The 15,384-nt window shown below is 36.9% G+C and overlaps 1 protein-coding gene across 5 annotated transcripts in view; it reads left to right on the top strand.

The window, feature by feature from the left end:
- AK8 (adenylate kinase 8) overlaps positions 1–15,384 on the top strand; it is a 71,558-nt gene that overhangs the window by 12,399 nt on the left and 43,775 nt on the right. For 4 of the 5 annotated variants that reach the window (XM_076355541.1, XM_076355542.1, XM_076355544.1 and 1 more), the window contains 5 exons: positions 1,100–1,168; positions 7,869–7,950; positions 9,569–9,640; positions 10,481–10,681; positions 13,512–13,643. In XM_076355541.1, coding sequence (XP_076211656.1) covers positions 1,100–1,168; positions 7,869–7,950; positions 9,569–9,640; positions 10,481–10,681; positions 13,512–13,643 — 556 coding nt within the window. Of the gene's footprint in view, positions 1–741; positions 814–1,099; positions 1,169–7,868; positions 7,951–9,568; positions 9,641–10,480; positions 10,682–13,511; positions 13,644–15,384 lie in introns of those variants that run through there. The other variant, XM_076355546.1, reaches the window with a different exon arrangement.

The following is a 15,384-nucleotide window of genomic DNA, read 5'->3' as shown; positions in this document are numbered from 1 at the left end:
GTGCGGAACAAAGAGTCAAGCTCACATCGTTAAATGAAAGATAACTTTCTGACTTGGGAAGTAGAGAATCTGACTGCAGAATTTTTTCTGAGTATTCATTTTACCAATAATGACAAAATGAATGCGACTGAGACAAGGCATTTGGTCAAATGATTAACAGCAGCTCTGACTGGCATGGCCAGAGGCTTAGACTTTATCAAGTTTAACTACCTAACATAGAGTTTGTTCAGCAAGTTCAGCATAGAATTAAGGCCTAAATTAACAAGATGATAGTGACGAAAATTCTTACAAGAAAGAAAGAAGGGTATTGTTAATTTCTCGTCAGGAAATCTAATATAATAATGGAAGAAATATTGGGGGGAGGGAACCCGCTAAATCTGTAGAGGAACTTTGTTCTTCTGTTGGATAGCAAATACTGTCTTACAAAACATCTCCAGATATGGGCAAAGTAATAGTCACAGAAAGAAACAGCACTTCTGAAAATCTTGGCACATGCAGTTTCAATCCCATTTCATGTCCTGAGTTTAAAAATAAACTAACTTTAACAAAATTAACTTTAACATTAAAATCTACTTTAAATAACCTTTCTGGATGATGAAAGAGTGAGAGTTACTTGAAACTATGAAACAAATCTCCTGAAAATCAGACTCTTTCTATTATTTGCTCTGTGTTTGAGATTCTGCTTGTTTCACAGATCATTAGCTGTAAGATCACTAATGCTGAGTCCACTGACATATGAAGCAGTGGTGGGTCGGATACTTGTGGTAAAAAGGACGACTTGTGGATGTGATGTTCTTATGGATCCCTTTGCAGGTTTGATGTCCAATGTGTGTGTTAGTGTGCAAAACGTGGCACCGCTTCCATGTTAGTGTGCAAAAAGCATGGATGTAGGCTTTGTGTTCAGCTTACCTTTAACACTGATTTTTGTGCCCTTATTAACACTCTGATATATTATGTTAACGACTTGGGACTTGCACAGATTTATTTATTTATTTATAAGAAGACATCTCAGTTCACCTTTAACCGGAATATGCCTGCATGGTAAAATTCCTTTTGAACTCAATTGTGAATATTCAGCCTTTTTTTGTTCTTTCTTTAGAAAATTCCCAACGCGCTTTGGGCCAATCTGATCCAGGAACGTCTGTCAAACGTGGACTGCATCAAACAAGTAAGAATTGCTCCTCAGAGGGCCGGTGGATAAGCACTTACACAACTCGTGCATAGTAGTTAGCATTCTGAGTCCTGAGCAGAGGAGGGAATGGGGGCAAATCATTGGGGGCTCTGGAGCGGATTGCTTTCTTGAACATCAGCAGAGGGAGTTTGGAGCTTTATTAACAGGATAAAGGGGAGGATGAGAGTATGCATATGCTAATCTTCTAGCACAGAGATGATCAAAGGCTGAACAAGCATAGCTTTGTTGATTGCCTGGGGCAACTGGCAGAGTTATAGTGGACAAAACAGATAAACAGAAAATATATAAAAATCAGTATGTTAAGATTTTAACTCTTATTGAGGGAAGGGGGAAAAAGAGTCTAACGTTATTCATATCACTTTTCTTTATTTCTCATTGTGTCTTCTTTTTTCTTCCTATTTTATGAAAAACTGCATTTGAATATAGGTAATAATTAACATGTTCACTGTTAGTTTACACAAATAGGCAACTGAATAGGTTTAGCTGTACTCACAGATGTGAGGCTTCTCCTCCCACCCTCCCATGTGCTTAGCCTTAATGTAAGTAGAGACTTTTAACAGAACCAAAAGAGAACTTAAGTAGATTAATATTGGTTGAAATCAATGTCTGGGCTCAAGGAAAGCAAAATCTCTTTTATGTGTTTCCTTTAAAATCTCAGATGTTGTTATGGTTTATTGAGTCCATAATCAGCCCATTATAAGGGGTTATTTGTACCAGACATACTAATCTAATGGATAAAACCCTGTTTCTAAACAGTGCCAAAATACAGACTGCACATTATTTGATGCACTTCTTGAGAGGAAAAAGTCCAGTCCAAAGTAGGTGTTACGTTCATGAAGGACGAAACAGCTTTTTTCAGATAAATAGTACGTGTTTTCCGAACAGTCACTCTGTCCCACCCACACCTTTGGGTCGGGGGATAACCAGTACTTCCTGACCTCATAGTGATATTGCAAAGCTCATAGTTTTATTAAAATCTGTTGCTTCACATCATCATCATCTACCTTGTTGGTTGAATAAAGCAGGGCTGGTAATTAACATTTCATTGAAGTGTGAAACTTGCTTCCTAAAGCTTCTTAGCATTAGGCACTGAAAGAAACTGGAAATGCTGAAAACCTTATGTCTTGTACTTCTTTCTCTGTCTCTGTGATTTTTGGTGTTGTCTGCAATGATCTGCAGACTGGATCCTTCCATCCATGTCAAACAAAATCATCTTGGGGGCTGGGCCATTGCCTTGCAGTTTTTACGGTGGTAATTCTGTAGCGCAGAGATGTCTATAGGTGCAGAGAAACATTAACAAAACTAGCAAGAAGAATTGAACATCTTGTTAATTTTTGTGGCATATTGAATTAAAGAGTGTAGCTGAGGAACACTTGAGAAACCAGTATTGTCAGCTCTGGATATACTAGCAAATGAGCAGCAAAAAAAGACTATGAATGTCAACATTTTTTGTGTAAGCAGTGCAATGAGATATCATGGATGTACAGCAAGTCAGGTGATTCTGTGATTTACGACCTTGTCCTTGTGGCAAGATGTGGAACAGCTATCTAAAATGAAACTTCTCCTCTAGTGAGTATGTTTAAAATATCTTTAAATCTGTAGAAATGAAAGTAAGTTAGAAACATGATAAACCCAAGAGAGAAACTGCACTTCTGACTGCTAGGCTTTAGGCTGGTTTCAGTCCCCAAACGCTATCCCCCCCCTAGCTTAACACTAACAGCTTCTCTGGTTGTGCCTACTAGTAGTTAGCAGGTAGGATAGGGAAGATGCTAGGGTACCCCTGGTATTTTCAGTAGTTTTGGTCAAATATTTTCTCACATGGTCTCTCAAAGGTAGTAGTTGCTGGAGCAATCTGTCCTCTAATGCTGTCTGGAGGAGAGCTGTTGGATGGCAGTAGTTGCTGTAAACTAGCAAGTAGGTGAATAACTCTTCAGTTTAGGGCTTTTATAACAGTAGCTCTAAAACCTCTCCAACATGGTTATTTTTTCACATAAGTCTCTTTGCCTGATTAAAAGAAGGTATGTTTTCAACAGCTAATTTTTCCAGTGTTTGTTGTGACATTGTTAAAGTGAGTTTTAGTAAGCATCAGTGTATAAGCAAAATCCATTGCTCTCCAAAGGCTGCATCCACCCTATGCTTTTTTTGCCCCATGCTTTCTATAATTGTTGGCATGGTTCTAGTTCTCCTTTTAATAGTGAGGGAAGGATCTCTCAGTGACTGTTATTTTAAGTATTAGGTCATGTAAAGTCTGAGTAAGGCGACAAGATGGTTAAAATGCCAACAGCTGCATAGTGTCCTGCCTACATTTTATGTTCCTGTTGTTATCACCAGCAACACTGAACCAGTGCTGAATGTGTTACAGAACTAGGGGAAAAAAAATCCTTTATAAAGCTTCCCTGACATTCAGCAAGAATGGAGTGGATGTTATTGATCTAGTTAAGGTTTCAGCTATTTTTAGGAAAAACACGTAATTGACTTTTCAAAGCTGTGATGGTTATTAAAAATCTTTTAATTAATAGATAGGAATTCATGGGCACTAAAACTTCCTCACGTTGTGTGTGTCTTTTCCATTTGAAAGGGGATCTATGCATTTTAATTGCAATATTTTCCTTGTGTGATTTGAAATAGAATTAATACTGTGGATTTTGTACTTCATTGAATAGATTTATGCCATTTCTCTCAAAGCATGAGTCAGCATTTTTTTTCTGAGAATGTTAATAGATTAGGAGCAGTATGTTGGACCATAGTACCACCAGCTGTTTGTTTTATTTCTCCCTGTGGTGTCATTGGCTTGGCATTAATTGTACAGCTTTCATCCCACTGACAGTAGGAATACAGAATTTTTTGTGCCATTGTTTTGACATTCGCAGGTTTATAGATGTCATAGGCATTCTCTAAGGAGAACATTTTTATTGATCAACAGCTCTGCTGAGACTGTGTTGTGTGTTCTTCTAATACAAATGTAGTTAGGACTGTGAGGGATCAGACCGGTAGGTCTTCCAGCATACGCAGAAAACTTATTACGTTAGAACCTGGGACTTGTGAAGCTGATATGAAGACTTTTCATCTTACAGGGTTAGTACATGTTGGCTACGGCACCTCTGACTGCTGGTGTTGTGGAGGGAATTTATAGAACTGGGGAAGGCTAGTGAAGAGGTTGCTACGTGATGAATTTGTGAGAGAGCGAACTGAGCAACCTTACTCATGTCTTAGGACCATTTAGAAACTAAGCTTAGGCCAGTGATTCACATGAGTAGTGGCAGAATTACTTTTGATTGGTATTAAACCGTTCAGAAGGGTAGTGGCTATCCTTGAAAGGGGAGGAAAAGAGAACAATGGCTATTGGTTCTTTCTGGTTTTACCTTGGCAGATAAAGATGATCGTGTTGTCTCTGTGAAACTCCATGCAAGGATAGTGATGTTACGTAGATTTATCTGGGGAGAGAATCTGCCTATTCACCATCTTTTTTGTTTTCCAACAAGAATGTGGCTTTTTTTTAATAGCTTTGCAGCTTACTCAACCTACAAAAATAATGTGGGGCGTAAAAGGTTTCTTTCTAATGGGAAATTTGGTAAAGTTTGAGCTTCTTCCATCATCCATACTGCTAATGCTGATGGACTTCAGGAGCTGGGTTGACAGTATTTCTACTGCACTCCTCAGTCTGCTGTTTTCTGAAAAACTCAGAAATTTTAGATCTATACTGGCAAAGCTATTACTGATATTATTTTTTTGCATTATTGTCTGTCCCCTTTCTTCAGATGGGAGTGAAAGGCATGTAATACTTTTTCAAAAATACTGAATGATGATGTGGAAAAACTGTCATGATGACTTGTTTTCCTAAAGGCAGCAGTATTCATGACCTTTGATCTTTATGCTTGTGGCTGAGATTTTTCAGATGTCACGTAATTCAGCATTATTTCTTTGCGCTATCCCTTTTCATTATTCTAAGGCAGTGTCAATTTTGGATTTTGTAATTAAAAAAAAACATTGAGGATGTAGAGGTCAAATAACGAGAGAACTTGAATACCCAAGTCATTATTATTGGGGTGGAAAGTGTGGAAGTATGTAGGCTTGGTATTATAGCTGAGAGTAGTGCCAGCAAAGGAATGAGATTTACATTTGGGAGTGACCTTGAGCATTTCGTTTTCTTCAGATTCCTTAAATCTGGAGAGGAAAGTGATGGCTTTGAAAGTACTTCCTTGTTGCTGATTTTCAGCATGGCATGGGTCTCCAAGGAGCACTTCACCTGGCATTCAGGCAACTGCAGAATGCTGTATTTACAGCAGTCTTCATGTGGGAAAGGATTGAGGTTTCCAGCTGAAAGAAAGGGAACAGTGACCACAGAGTAAAGGCATCGTGGAATTACTCACTTTTAGCCTTTGTTCCACCCTGGATGTGATAAGGTGCGATCCATGCATGGATGTAAGGTTACTGCTATCAAGAACAAAAAATAGATGGCTTCTTAAAGAAACAAATTTACCATGTGAAGTTACTAATTACACTTTAATGATAGTCAGGAGGGCAAAAGAGACCAGTGTTTGCATAAAGCATGATAGGCATATTTTAAGTCAGGTCTTGCTCTGCTGTGTCTTGCTTCCTCTTGCTTCGTTCCCAAGCCACTCTCCCTTTTTACTCTTTTTTTTTTCTTTTTTCTTTTTTTTTTTATCTGTGACATCTGCTTGGAGCTTGTCCCTCCTGTGATACCATACTACTTGCAGCTGTTCAGACCTCCAGCTCTGAGCTGTGCATGGGGTGCCCTGAGCATACGGCCTTTTTGATGTGTGATAAAACAGAACCAAGCCACTGGGGGTATGGAGAGGGAATGCAGCAGAATATCAATAAACCTGTTCTGAACAAAGCTGCAGCTCTGTGGTGGAATAGACATTTCACTGAAGTGTCAAGTAGATGGATAATGTATTCTAATTAGGGACTGACTGATACCCTGGAACTCAGAGACCTTTGGAAATAAGATCCAAAATGCTAACTATTTTTGTGGTGTGTGTTTATTTTGCATTTCTTTAATGCCTTAAAACATATTTGTTGCAGGAAGCTATTTATTGAGCTATGTTTTCTTACGTTGCAAAAACTTTTAGCGATAATATTGCTTACTGCCTGTTTTAAGGACCTTTGAAATTTGTATGTAAACCTCTTGAATTTTGCTATACATTGTTAAAAAACAATATTCTGTGTTTACCGCCTGTTGCTCAGTACGTGATTTTGAGCAATAAGCTGTAGTGACGTCAGAAGCAATGGTTTTGTGGGGTGGTTTTTCTTTGTTTTGTTTTAGTTTCCAAAAATGTTGCACTTGGAGAAAATGAGCCAGATTTGTAGTCTGTGTAAATTGGCATAGATTTATTGGCTTCAGACCTCTGATGCCATTTCTCCCTAGAAGAGGATTTGGGCCTATATGTATGTTGTACAGGCACAATATATTCAGAACTAGTGCTGAAGTTCCTAGCGTACCGCTAAAAATACTGTGCAGCCTTGCCTCCTGCAAGTCCCAAGGGATAAATTGATTTCTCAGCACCTGTGTGACCTTAGACAGCAGTTCATTCTAATTTGATAGAGCAAACACTGAGAGCGGCAAAAACGGTTTGCAGTTACCCGAGTCTCTTATTTTCTACAGATATCAGCAGGATGACATGTTCCTGAAACCAGGCTAATTAAGGAATTTTAAATAGTCTACTCTATTTTCTTGTATAATTGGAATGTCCCAATTTCGTCCTACAGAAGTCATGGAGATATGTTTCCCTGAAATACTTCTAAATCCTTTGGACCCCATATTGACAGAGCTTCAAATTTATGTGGGAGATGATAATGATTGCTAGCTAATGCAATATTAAAATATCTTCTTTATTTCAGTACAAAGATGGTTTCCAGATTTATTGTAGTATCACAAGGTTATTTTGAGGTATAGGATATAGTGACCAAGGGCATGTGTGGTTAGGCAACTAACAGATAAATTAGCCAAAGTTTAGAAGATTCAGACGAGACTGGGAAGTGGATTAGATTTCAAATACTGTATCACACAGAAACTTAGTGAGGCTGCAGCTCTCCTACGGTATTTCACAGATCTGTAAATGTTTTTTTAAAGATGCTCAATCCAACACTTAGCTGGCTATAACAAGGACTTAAGGGAGCAAAGGGCTCTTTTTTCTTTTTTTCTTTCTTTTGCTCTGTTGCTTCATTAGCTTTGGGAATGCTGGTTCCATTACTGTGAGTTTTCCTGTATAATTTAAGAAAATAATGAAAGCGCGCATATTTTCCTCAGTGTTCTTGGCATTAAATCTGTCTTTAGATTTGTTTAGCCTCTTTTTTTATACACAGTGTGGGCTGGTATCCTTTTGAATATTTCAAAACTGTAGAAATTGTTTTCGGTTGTTTTTATTCAAGATAGAAGTGTAGGGTTTTTTTAAGATTGAAACATGAAAAAAAAAATCATTGCTACAGTACATAAGTTCCCATTGCTCTGTGGCAGTGGTATTAGTGCATGCCATTTCACAGAGATATCTGTGCTCCATGTTTGCTTTCTTCTCTCACAAGCATCCGTAACAAATACTGTGCTATTGTGAGATCAGAATGAGGTAATTTTTGTGCAAATATCACTGATATTTAGTGCTAATCTTTGTATTTTCTGTTCCAGGATCAATAACTGTTTCATGTTTTTGTTCAATAGGGATGGATTTTGGAAGGCTTCCCTGAAAATCAGGAACAGGCATGGATGCTGCAATCATCTGGCATCATTCCTAGGCATGTTGGTAAGCAGTACAAAGTTTATGTATGATTGCATCCAGTAGAAAAGGCTAGAAGTGTTTCTCCCCAAAAATCCTCGATAAATTCAATACCAATACTGAAGACGTCAGAATCACCAGACAGCAGAATATTTCAGTATGGTTCAGATTCATTCAAAAACTTGAGGTAACCTGAGAGACTTTAAATCCCGTCTTTCACACGTGAACCCTTTTCTTCTTACACATTAGAGTTCTGTAAATATTTTCTGTGATATTTTTCTGTAAAAAAGACCACTCCAGCAAGTGTCTCTGAGCAGCTATCTGTAGCTTTGCTTCTGTCCTAGGAGTAGGTCCAAATTTTCTCTGACTTCAATCTCTAGAAATCAGCCTTTAGTGATCCTCAGACCGAAACAATTCCTTATGTACTAAATACAAATTCATCCTTCTGTTGAATTAGAGAATGCAAACTTTACTCCACCAAGTGAAGCGGAAACATCATGATTTTAAGCTTGACCTTTTAAAGCATGGGTGGATTCTGACTTGATTTGAGAGGAACATTTGTTTACTGGCAAAGTGCTGATAGACAAGACCTTGACAGTTGCCCTTGCCGTCTAGAAGAAGCCAGTTGTCCCAGATTAATGTAGTTAGAGGACCTACTTAGAATGTAAGAAATTATTACGATTGTGTGGAATACAGTGTAAAATGATAAATGTAGAGCTTGCCAGTGGATAGTGAACAGAACGTTAGTGAACTTGATGAATTGTCACTTTGGATTTGATTTGGATGAGATTTGACTGTTAATGAAGAATTCAGAATCACTGCAATAGAGTTAGGCAAAAATGTTTAATGTCTAGTACTTGCATGTATTTTTAATATAGCTAATGACATCTGAAGTTGAGTTTTGCTCACAATTATATCTGCAACCAAGACCTGAATGAGAATCTTAAAGCTCAGTCTGTCTAGTTAATCAAAAAGAAGATTGAGAGGAGATGAGGTTTGCGGTGTATGAGTACCTTAACAGGGAGAAAAGCATCGGAAAGAGCTATTTGATACAGAGAAGAAAGTCATAATAACAACTTGTTTGAAACCTGTAATCAAATGCACTGAAAATAGTAATTCAATTACAGCATTTAACTGTGAGGATGATTAACCAAAAGCAACCTAAGGAACTGGCAGATTCTCCATCTTTTGATGCTTTCTAATCAAGTTTGAACGCTTTTCTGTGAGGTTATCAAAAAACAAGTTTCACTGGTCTCACTACCAAAGTACCTGGGTGAAAAGTAATTGTTTGTGGTATAGAAGAGAATCAGTCTCCAGTGATGTTTGGGTACTTCCGTCCTAGGCTCCAGATACAATGTAAGTGAGGGAGAACCTTGTTAATTGGTATGGATGATGGGTACTGGACTGGATTAATGTACATTTTATCCCACTATACTGTTTAGGACATGAAGCAAAATTCTGATTAAAAGTGAAATAAAGTACTTGCAGGTAGAATACTGGGAAAGGAGAATGAGGCAAATGTGCTTGAAATACATTCATCCATCTTTAATCCTTGGATACATCTAAACAGTTACAGGAAATAAAGCAAGTAACTAACAAGAGCTACACTTTTTTCTTTTTTCTTTTTTTTTTTTTTTGTGCCTAGTTGTGCTTTATGCTCCAGACACTGTGCTGATTGAGAGGAACAGTGGGAAAAGGCTTGATCCCTTCACAGAAGGTGCAGTATGTGTTTGTTCCTGAGCTGCACTAGAAACTGGAGTGTTGCTTGGTCTCAGAAACATTGTAATACCAGTGGGATTAAAATTTAAATGGTATCCCATTAAGAGCTAGTAGGAATTTATAATTATAAATTTAAACTGTTTGGAAAAAGTATTTGTTGACATTGCATTATTTTCTGTACCAATAAAATATGGGAAAATGTAAAGCTCAGTATTGAGCCTGCAAACAGTAGACTGTGGCAGTACAGAATATTTGAAGGTTAGATCTGTCCACACAAGCTTACATTTTGCTATGCATCTTTGCTAGATCCTGTTTTTTTTCTGAGGTGCAGGTATGCTTGTAGGTAGCTTCCATTAAATGACTGTCAAATAGACTTAGCTCTGTATTGTCTGTTGAGTATCATTATCAATCATCCATCACGAAATAAAATCCTGACTTGCTCAATAAAAAAATCACGTTGGATGTTTTAGGAGTGGAATTAGGAGGGACATTCTGAACTAAAGAAAGGGCTTTTATTTGCTATAAAGGAGATTTGCTTATCAAAGGTCTTGCTTAAGGTTCAGTCTAAGAATTTGGAGAGCTATCCCCAGTTCCTGGTTCTTGCTCATCGTGCTGTCTTGGCTACATAGGTGTGCAGTTACCTTGGCCACTTCCTATCTGTGCATCTGCAGAGTAATAGTCAGCTGTCAGTACAATTAGCGAGGGAAGTGCACAGGTTATTGCTTGTGCCACAATATAAAGCTTAAACAAAGACCTTGATTTTGCTTAGGAAACATGTGGAGCTGAGCAAGACCTATTAAATCATCCTCTTAGTTCCTAATCAGTGTCTGACTTCTAGAGGTGTACCATACGACCTTTGACTGGCCAAGTGATCCGCTGGTACAGCGACGTTTGGTGAAACCAGAAGATCTATCTGAACAGGAGATGTCAAAGAAACTGCTGGAATATCACAGAAACTTTCCTGGGGTTTTCCAGATCTACCAAAAAGTTTTGAAATCGATCAATGCAGACCAGCCCTCCATGGATGTCCTCTCACAGGGTAAATACGTATCTTTATGGCAGATCTGATAGTTGATAAACTCTTATTTGAAAGGTAGTTCCTAGATGTTAGAGACAGTTTGTAGGATTAGGATTAGTCAACACAGATGGCTCCCAGCTGAGTTGTGTTTTCTAGCACAGCGTTTGGGCTCTTCCTGGTAATTATTTTACAGGACTAGATAACTGGAAAGTCTTAGTTCCACAGTCCTGCCAAGGAACAGCTGACTCAGAGCAAATGTCACGGTTATTTCTGCGAGAGTCTCTTCTAAAAGGCTGCATTGTGACTCAATTGTTAATCTCCCAGAGGGCTAGTACCTTCCACAAGTCTGATAACAAGAAGTAGGAGTAGTTCAAAGCCGGTAACATTTCATTATTTAAAAGCTGTTTGTGCTGGTAGCTTTTCTGTTCAACAATTCTTGTTTGCCTTTGCTTGACTGTAATGCAATCTGACTTTTAATGTTGATTCTTCAAGAAGAGAATAAGGAAACTGCCAGGAAGACCAACTGATAATGTACTTTGTAGCTGTCAGTCTGTAGATGATCTGTTATATCCCAGTAATTTTGCATCTCAAAAAGGTCTTTTTTTTTAATAACAAGTGCTGCACTTTTAAGATAAACAAGTAGGAAGTTTATATTCTGAATTTACACATTAATTACCTCTAAATTACTTAATTAAATTTAAAAGTTCATATCATCATTCATAAAGAATTCATGCCTTGAATTGTAAATAAAAATGTGAGTGCCTGAATATTAATTATTATTAATTAATAATGTAGTGAGATAAATGGAAAACTGGAATGAAAAAATCCTCTCTAGATCTTTTTTCTGCAGTGCATCAAGCAGCCAGCTTTTTTTTTTTTTAAGAATAATTAGATGTGGAGACTGTCTAGGGGATCATTACTCCTAATTAACTTGGTTATTTACTGCAAATTAAGCATCATTTGTAAGCAGGGTGCTTTGCCTGTAATGTTTGTGCTTTTCAATACACTGGGTTATGGAAAATGTTCAGAATAACTAGAGCACTCCTTGGGTAGCTGATACTTGGGTTTTAGGAAGCTATACAGCAAACACACTGTTTTCTGTTATGCTTTTCCAGGTTTTTTGTTAAGTATTTTTATTGCTACAGATAGAGTTAAAAAAGAAAGAGGAGCTCTCTCGTCAATATTAGTATTATGGATTGTTTCATACAATTATAAAATTTTGTAAACTCTTAAACTTTAATGCAATTACTGCTAACTTATGCTAGGATATGTGACATCAAATTCAGTTGTACAGTGTAGTATCCCAGCACAGCTTGTGGCACTGGAGAAAGAGATGTATACAATCCCATGTGGTTGCAGTTTGAGTTAGTTTCTCAATGCTTTAGGTCCACTATCTAGAAGTAGCAGGGCTCTTGCTCCTCCAATAGCAGGGCCATTGCAAACTCCAGGAGTTTGCTGGAGATGCTTCTTTATTATGAAAATAATTTATAATGATACCAAAGTGTCTAGCAGAGGGTTCTCAGAAAAATTGTTAGTTAGTATACAGCAATGTGTTAACAATGGTGGTTAAAATACTGATCCTTATAATGTTCTCCATCAATCCTTTTGTGATCTTTTTTTTTTTTTTTAAATATGGGCTTGTGATTCATACAAACATTAATGTCTAAGACTGTCCTATTTGTTAGACTAAAATACCATTTTATTACAAGGACTCTTTAGTCTAGAGAGTCTTTTTATTTGAACTGAAAATGTCTGGGCTAACGCTTAATTGTATCCATTGCAATTACAGAGGAAATCAAAGCCTGTGTAGGTGTGCCCATGCTGCTTTAACCACGGGTAACCACGGCAGTCAGGATACGGTGGCATGAACTTTAGCCTTGGCATTTGAATCTGTGGTCCCTGGAAAGCTTGCATAGCTTGTGCTGAAGCTTGAGCTGCTGTCTTCACTAGTATTGTTAGCCATAAAAGGGGCACGGGGAGTAAGAGTGTTTGGCTACGTCCAAATACGATCCTAATTCGTCCTCACTGCCAAGCTGTGTCTTCTTTTAGCTTCTTGATGATCCATCAGGCTCTCTTTTGAGATCGTAACAAAGTTCAGATCTCTATAATACAGCAATGTTGATGATACTTCACACGTCCTGTGGTCTTTCCAAAGATCTCATAATCTGTAGATTGACCTGAATGTAGTATTTCCTACTTGATACAAAATGTAGAAAAATGATGTCCAGCAAACAGAGTGGAATTGGACAGGGAAGCTCAAATAGCCTTTACATGTTACGCAAAAATGATGGACAAAAGAATAAAATCATACTCAGTTATGTGTTGTCAATGCCATATTGTGTCGTGACATCCTATGCTACAGGTCTATAATACTGTAATTAGGAGTCCGTTAATCACACACACACAGCTGGATAAATGTCACGTTAATTTAACATCCTGAGTTTTTACACTTAAATATTTGTTCAGAACTGCAGAAAGTATTAGATGTAATTATCTCCCTCTATAATTTGCATGGTAAAATTGTACCTATCAAGCAAAAATTACTTCTGCTAAAAACAACATAGTAAAAGAGCAATTATTAATTGAATCTGCTCTTTAAAATGGTTTGACATCTACTGATGAAAGAAAGTATAGGAGTGTAATGATAGTAAGATTTCAAAAGTGCCTCTCAGTGTAAGTTGCTGACATGTCAGTTTTATCAGTCCTGACTTTGATTGGAGTATCTAGATGTTTCAGTGATAAAATAAATGATGATCCACACGACAACCTTTTTTAAAAAAAGAGAGACGTTAATTTTTTTTTTTTAAGAAACAGGATATAAACTATTTCTTGCCTTTCTCTGATGTTCTAGTTCTTACCTATGTCCAAACACGGCACCGATCAGCCGCCCCCTTTACACCACGGATTCTCTTTTGTGGACCCCCAGGCAGTGGGAAGAGCCTGCAGGCAGCACTAATAACTCAGAAATACAATGTTGTCAATGGTAAGTTCTCAGTTAATATGCACTTTGCTCAATTCCCCCTTTCTCTCTTTTTGATCATTTATCTTTTGCTGTCTGTCTGTCTTATTTGCTCATAAAATTTCTCTGTTTGTCCATTGCTACGGATGTCAAATTTTTGAGGGAAGTGAAAAGTATTTCAATGAAGAAATATAAACCAATAGAGCATATATTCTGTGACAAACCAGCTCTAACATTTTTCTAGTCTTCATTTTTTATACCCTTTACATCAGTATTTTTCCATGTGTTAGATTCCTGTAGTGCTCTGAATTCTTCTGTGGATCAGTGGATCATGAGTAATACCTTTGCAGTTTCAGCTGTCTGACCAAAATTGGGGCACTTTTAAAATAGAATTTACTCAGAACTTTAATGAAGACTCAAGTTCTGTGCATCTGAAGTAATGTGTTAGAAAAGGAAGCAATTATTTAAAAGTGCGTTCTCTTTCTTTTGTAAAGGAGGCCCAGAAAATTCTATATGAGGCTTGTTGATGGTTCCATGCTAATGTTACAAAGTCCTATAATATGAATACACAGCTTGGTGATAGGACCAATGCAATATGTGCCCGTGTTCTATCATGTCTTCTAATAGTGGAGTAGCCATAAATTATTTTAAACAAATGCCTGATATCTGTAAAATTTGCTGATTAGTCATATCCTCTTTGTTAAGTAAAATGCAAGTTTGTTTCATTAGTATTCTTTCAATGTATACCAAATGGAAAAATCAGAATTAAGCAGGTAGTGATTTTTTACCTTCGGGAGATTCTTTAATTAGTGGAACTCACTCAGTTGTCCATAGCAATGTGCCAGTTTGCCAGTGTCTTCCCTGAACTCCTGGTGAAGTCAAAAGATTTCACTGAACCTGGATTTGGCTTTACATGTGAGTAATAGCTTCAAGATCTGAGCGGTATTGTTTTCAATTACAGGTTTAGTAGATCTGCTCAGAAAAGAAATACATTTTTTCAAGTTCAAACTTGAACCTTCAGAAAAAGCGTATGCTTTCCATATAATCACTCCAACTAATGGCTAGATCGTAGGTTTGTGTAGTTCCGTTAAAGGCACAGCGACAGCTATGAAACTGTGTACCTATCAGTTTGGGGTTCTAGGTTTAGTATTTTTGTATTTTAAATCTTTATTATTATTTTAGTGTTTAAAAAAAACCTCACACAAATATGACTAAAATGATATCCAGTGAACTTGAAAAAGGTAAATTTGAATTATTTAAAAATCTGTTACAATACTGATAAGTACAAATAAAATTGGTAGAATGTTTATGATACCAGTTAATATTACCGTGTTTTATAATTTCATATTAAAAATAAATATTTGTAGATTTATTCAAAGCTGTATTTTTAATAGTTGTGTAATTGGCTTAATGAAAAATAAACATGTTTGAATGTGTTAAAGAAAAATTAACTTGTTTCTGAATTTTTTTTTGAACTTTATTTCTAAAACTGCAAGTTTGATAGTGTTTTCAACTAGGTCAAAATTCGCATTTTTTTTTAAAGTAACTACAATATGAGAGAGTTGCAGCTCTTTTTACTAAATACCATTACCACTGCTTTACCCATATGTTGAATTTTATTTTAAGTATACTGTAAACCAAATATTAGAAGAATTAAATATTAAATGGGAGTCAGAAGACCATAATTTTTCAGAATATTATTCAGCATATACTTAATTTCCAATTAGGCCATTGGGATTGAAGCACAGGCTTAAAAATTTAATCC

This window comes from Aptenodytes patagonicus, chromosome 18, assembly GCF_965638725.1.
Source record: "Aptenodytes patagonicus chromosome 18, bAptPat1.pri.cur, whole genome shotgun sequence".
NCBI lineage: Eukaryota > Metazoa > Chordata > Aves > Sphenisciformes > Spheniscidae > Aptenodytes > Aptenodytes patagonicus.
The sequence above is the reverse complement of the archived record's forward strand: the minus strand, read 5'-3'. Positions and strand labels throughout refer to the sequence as shown.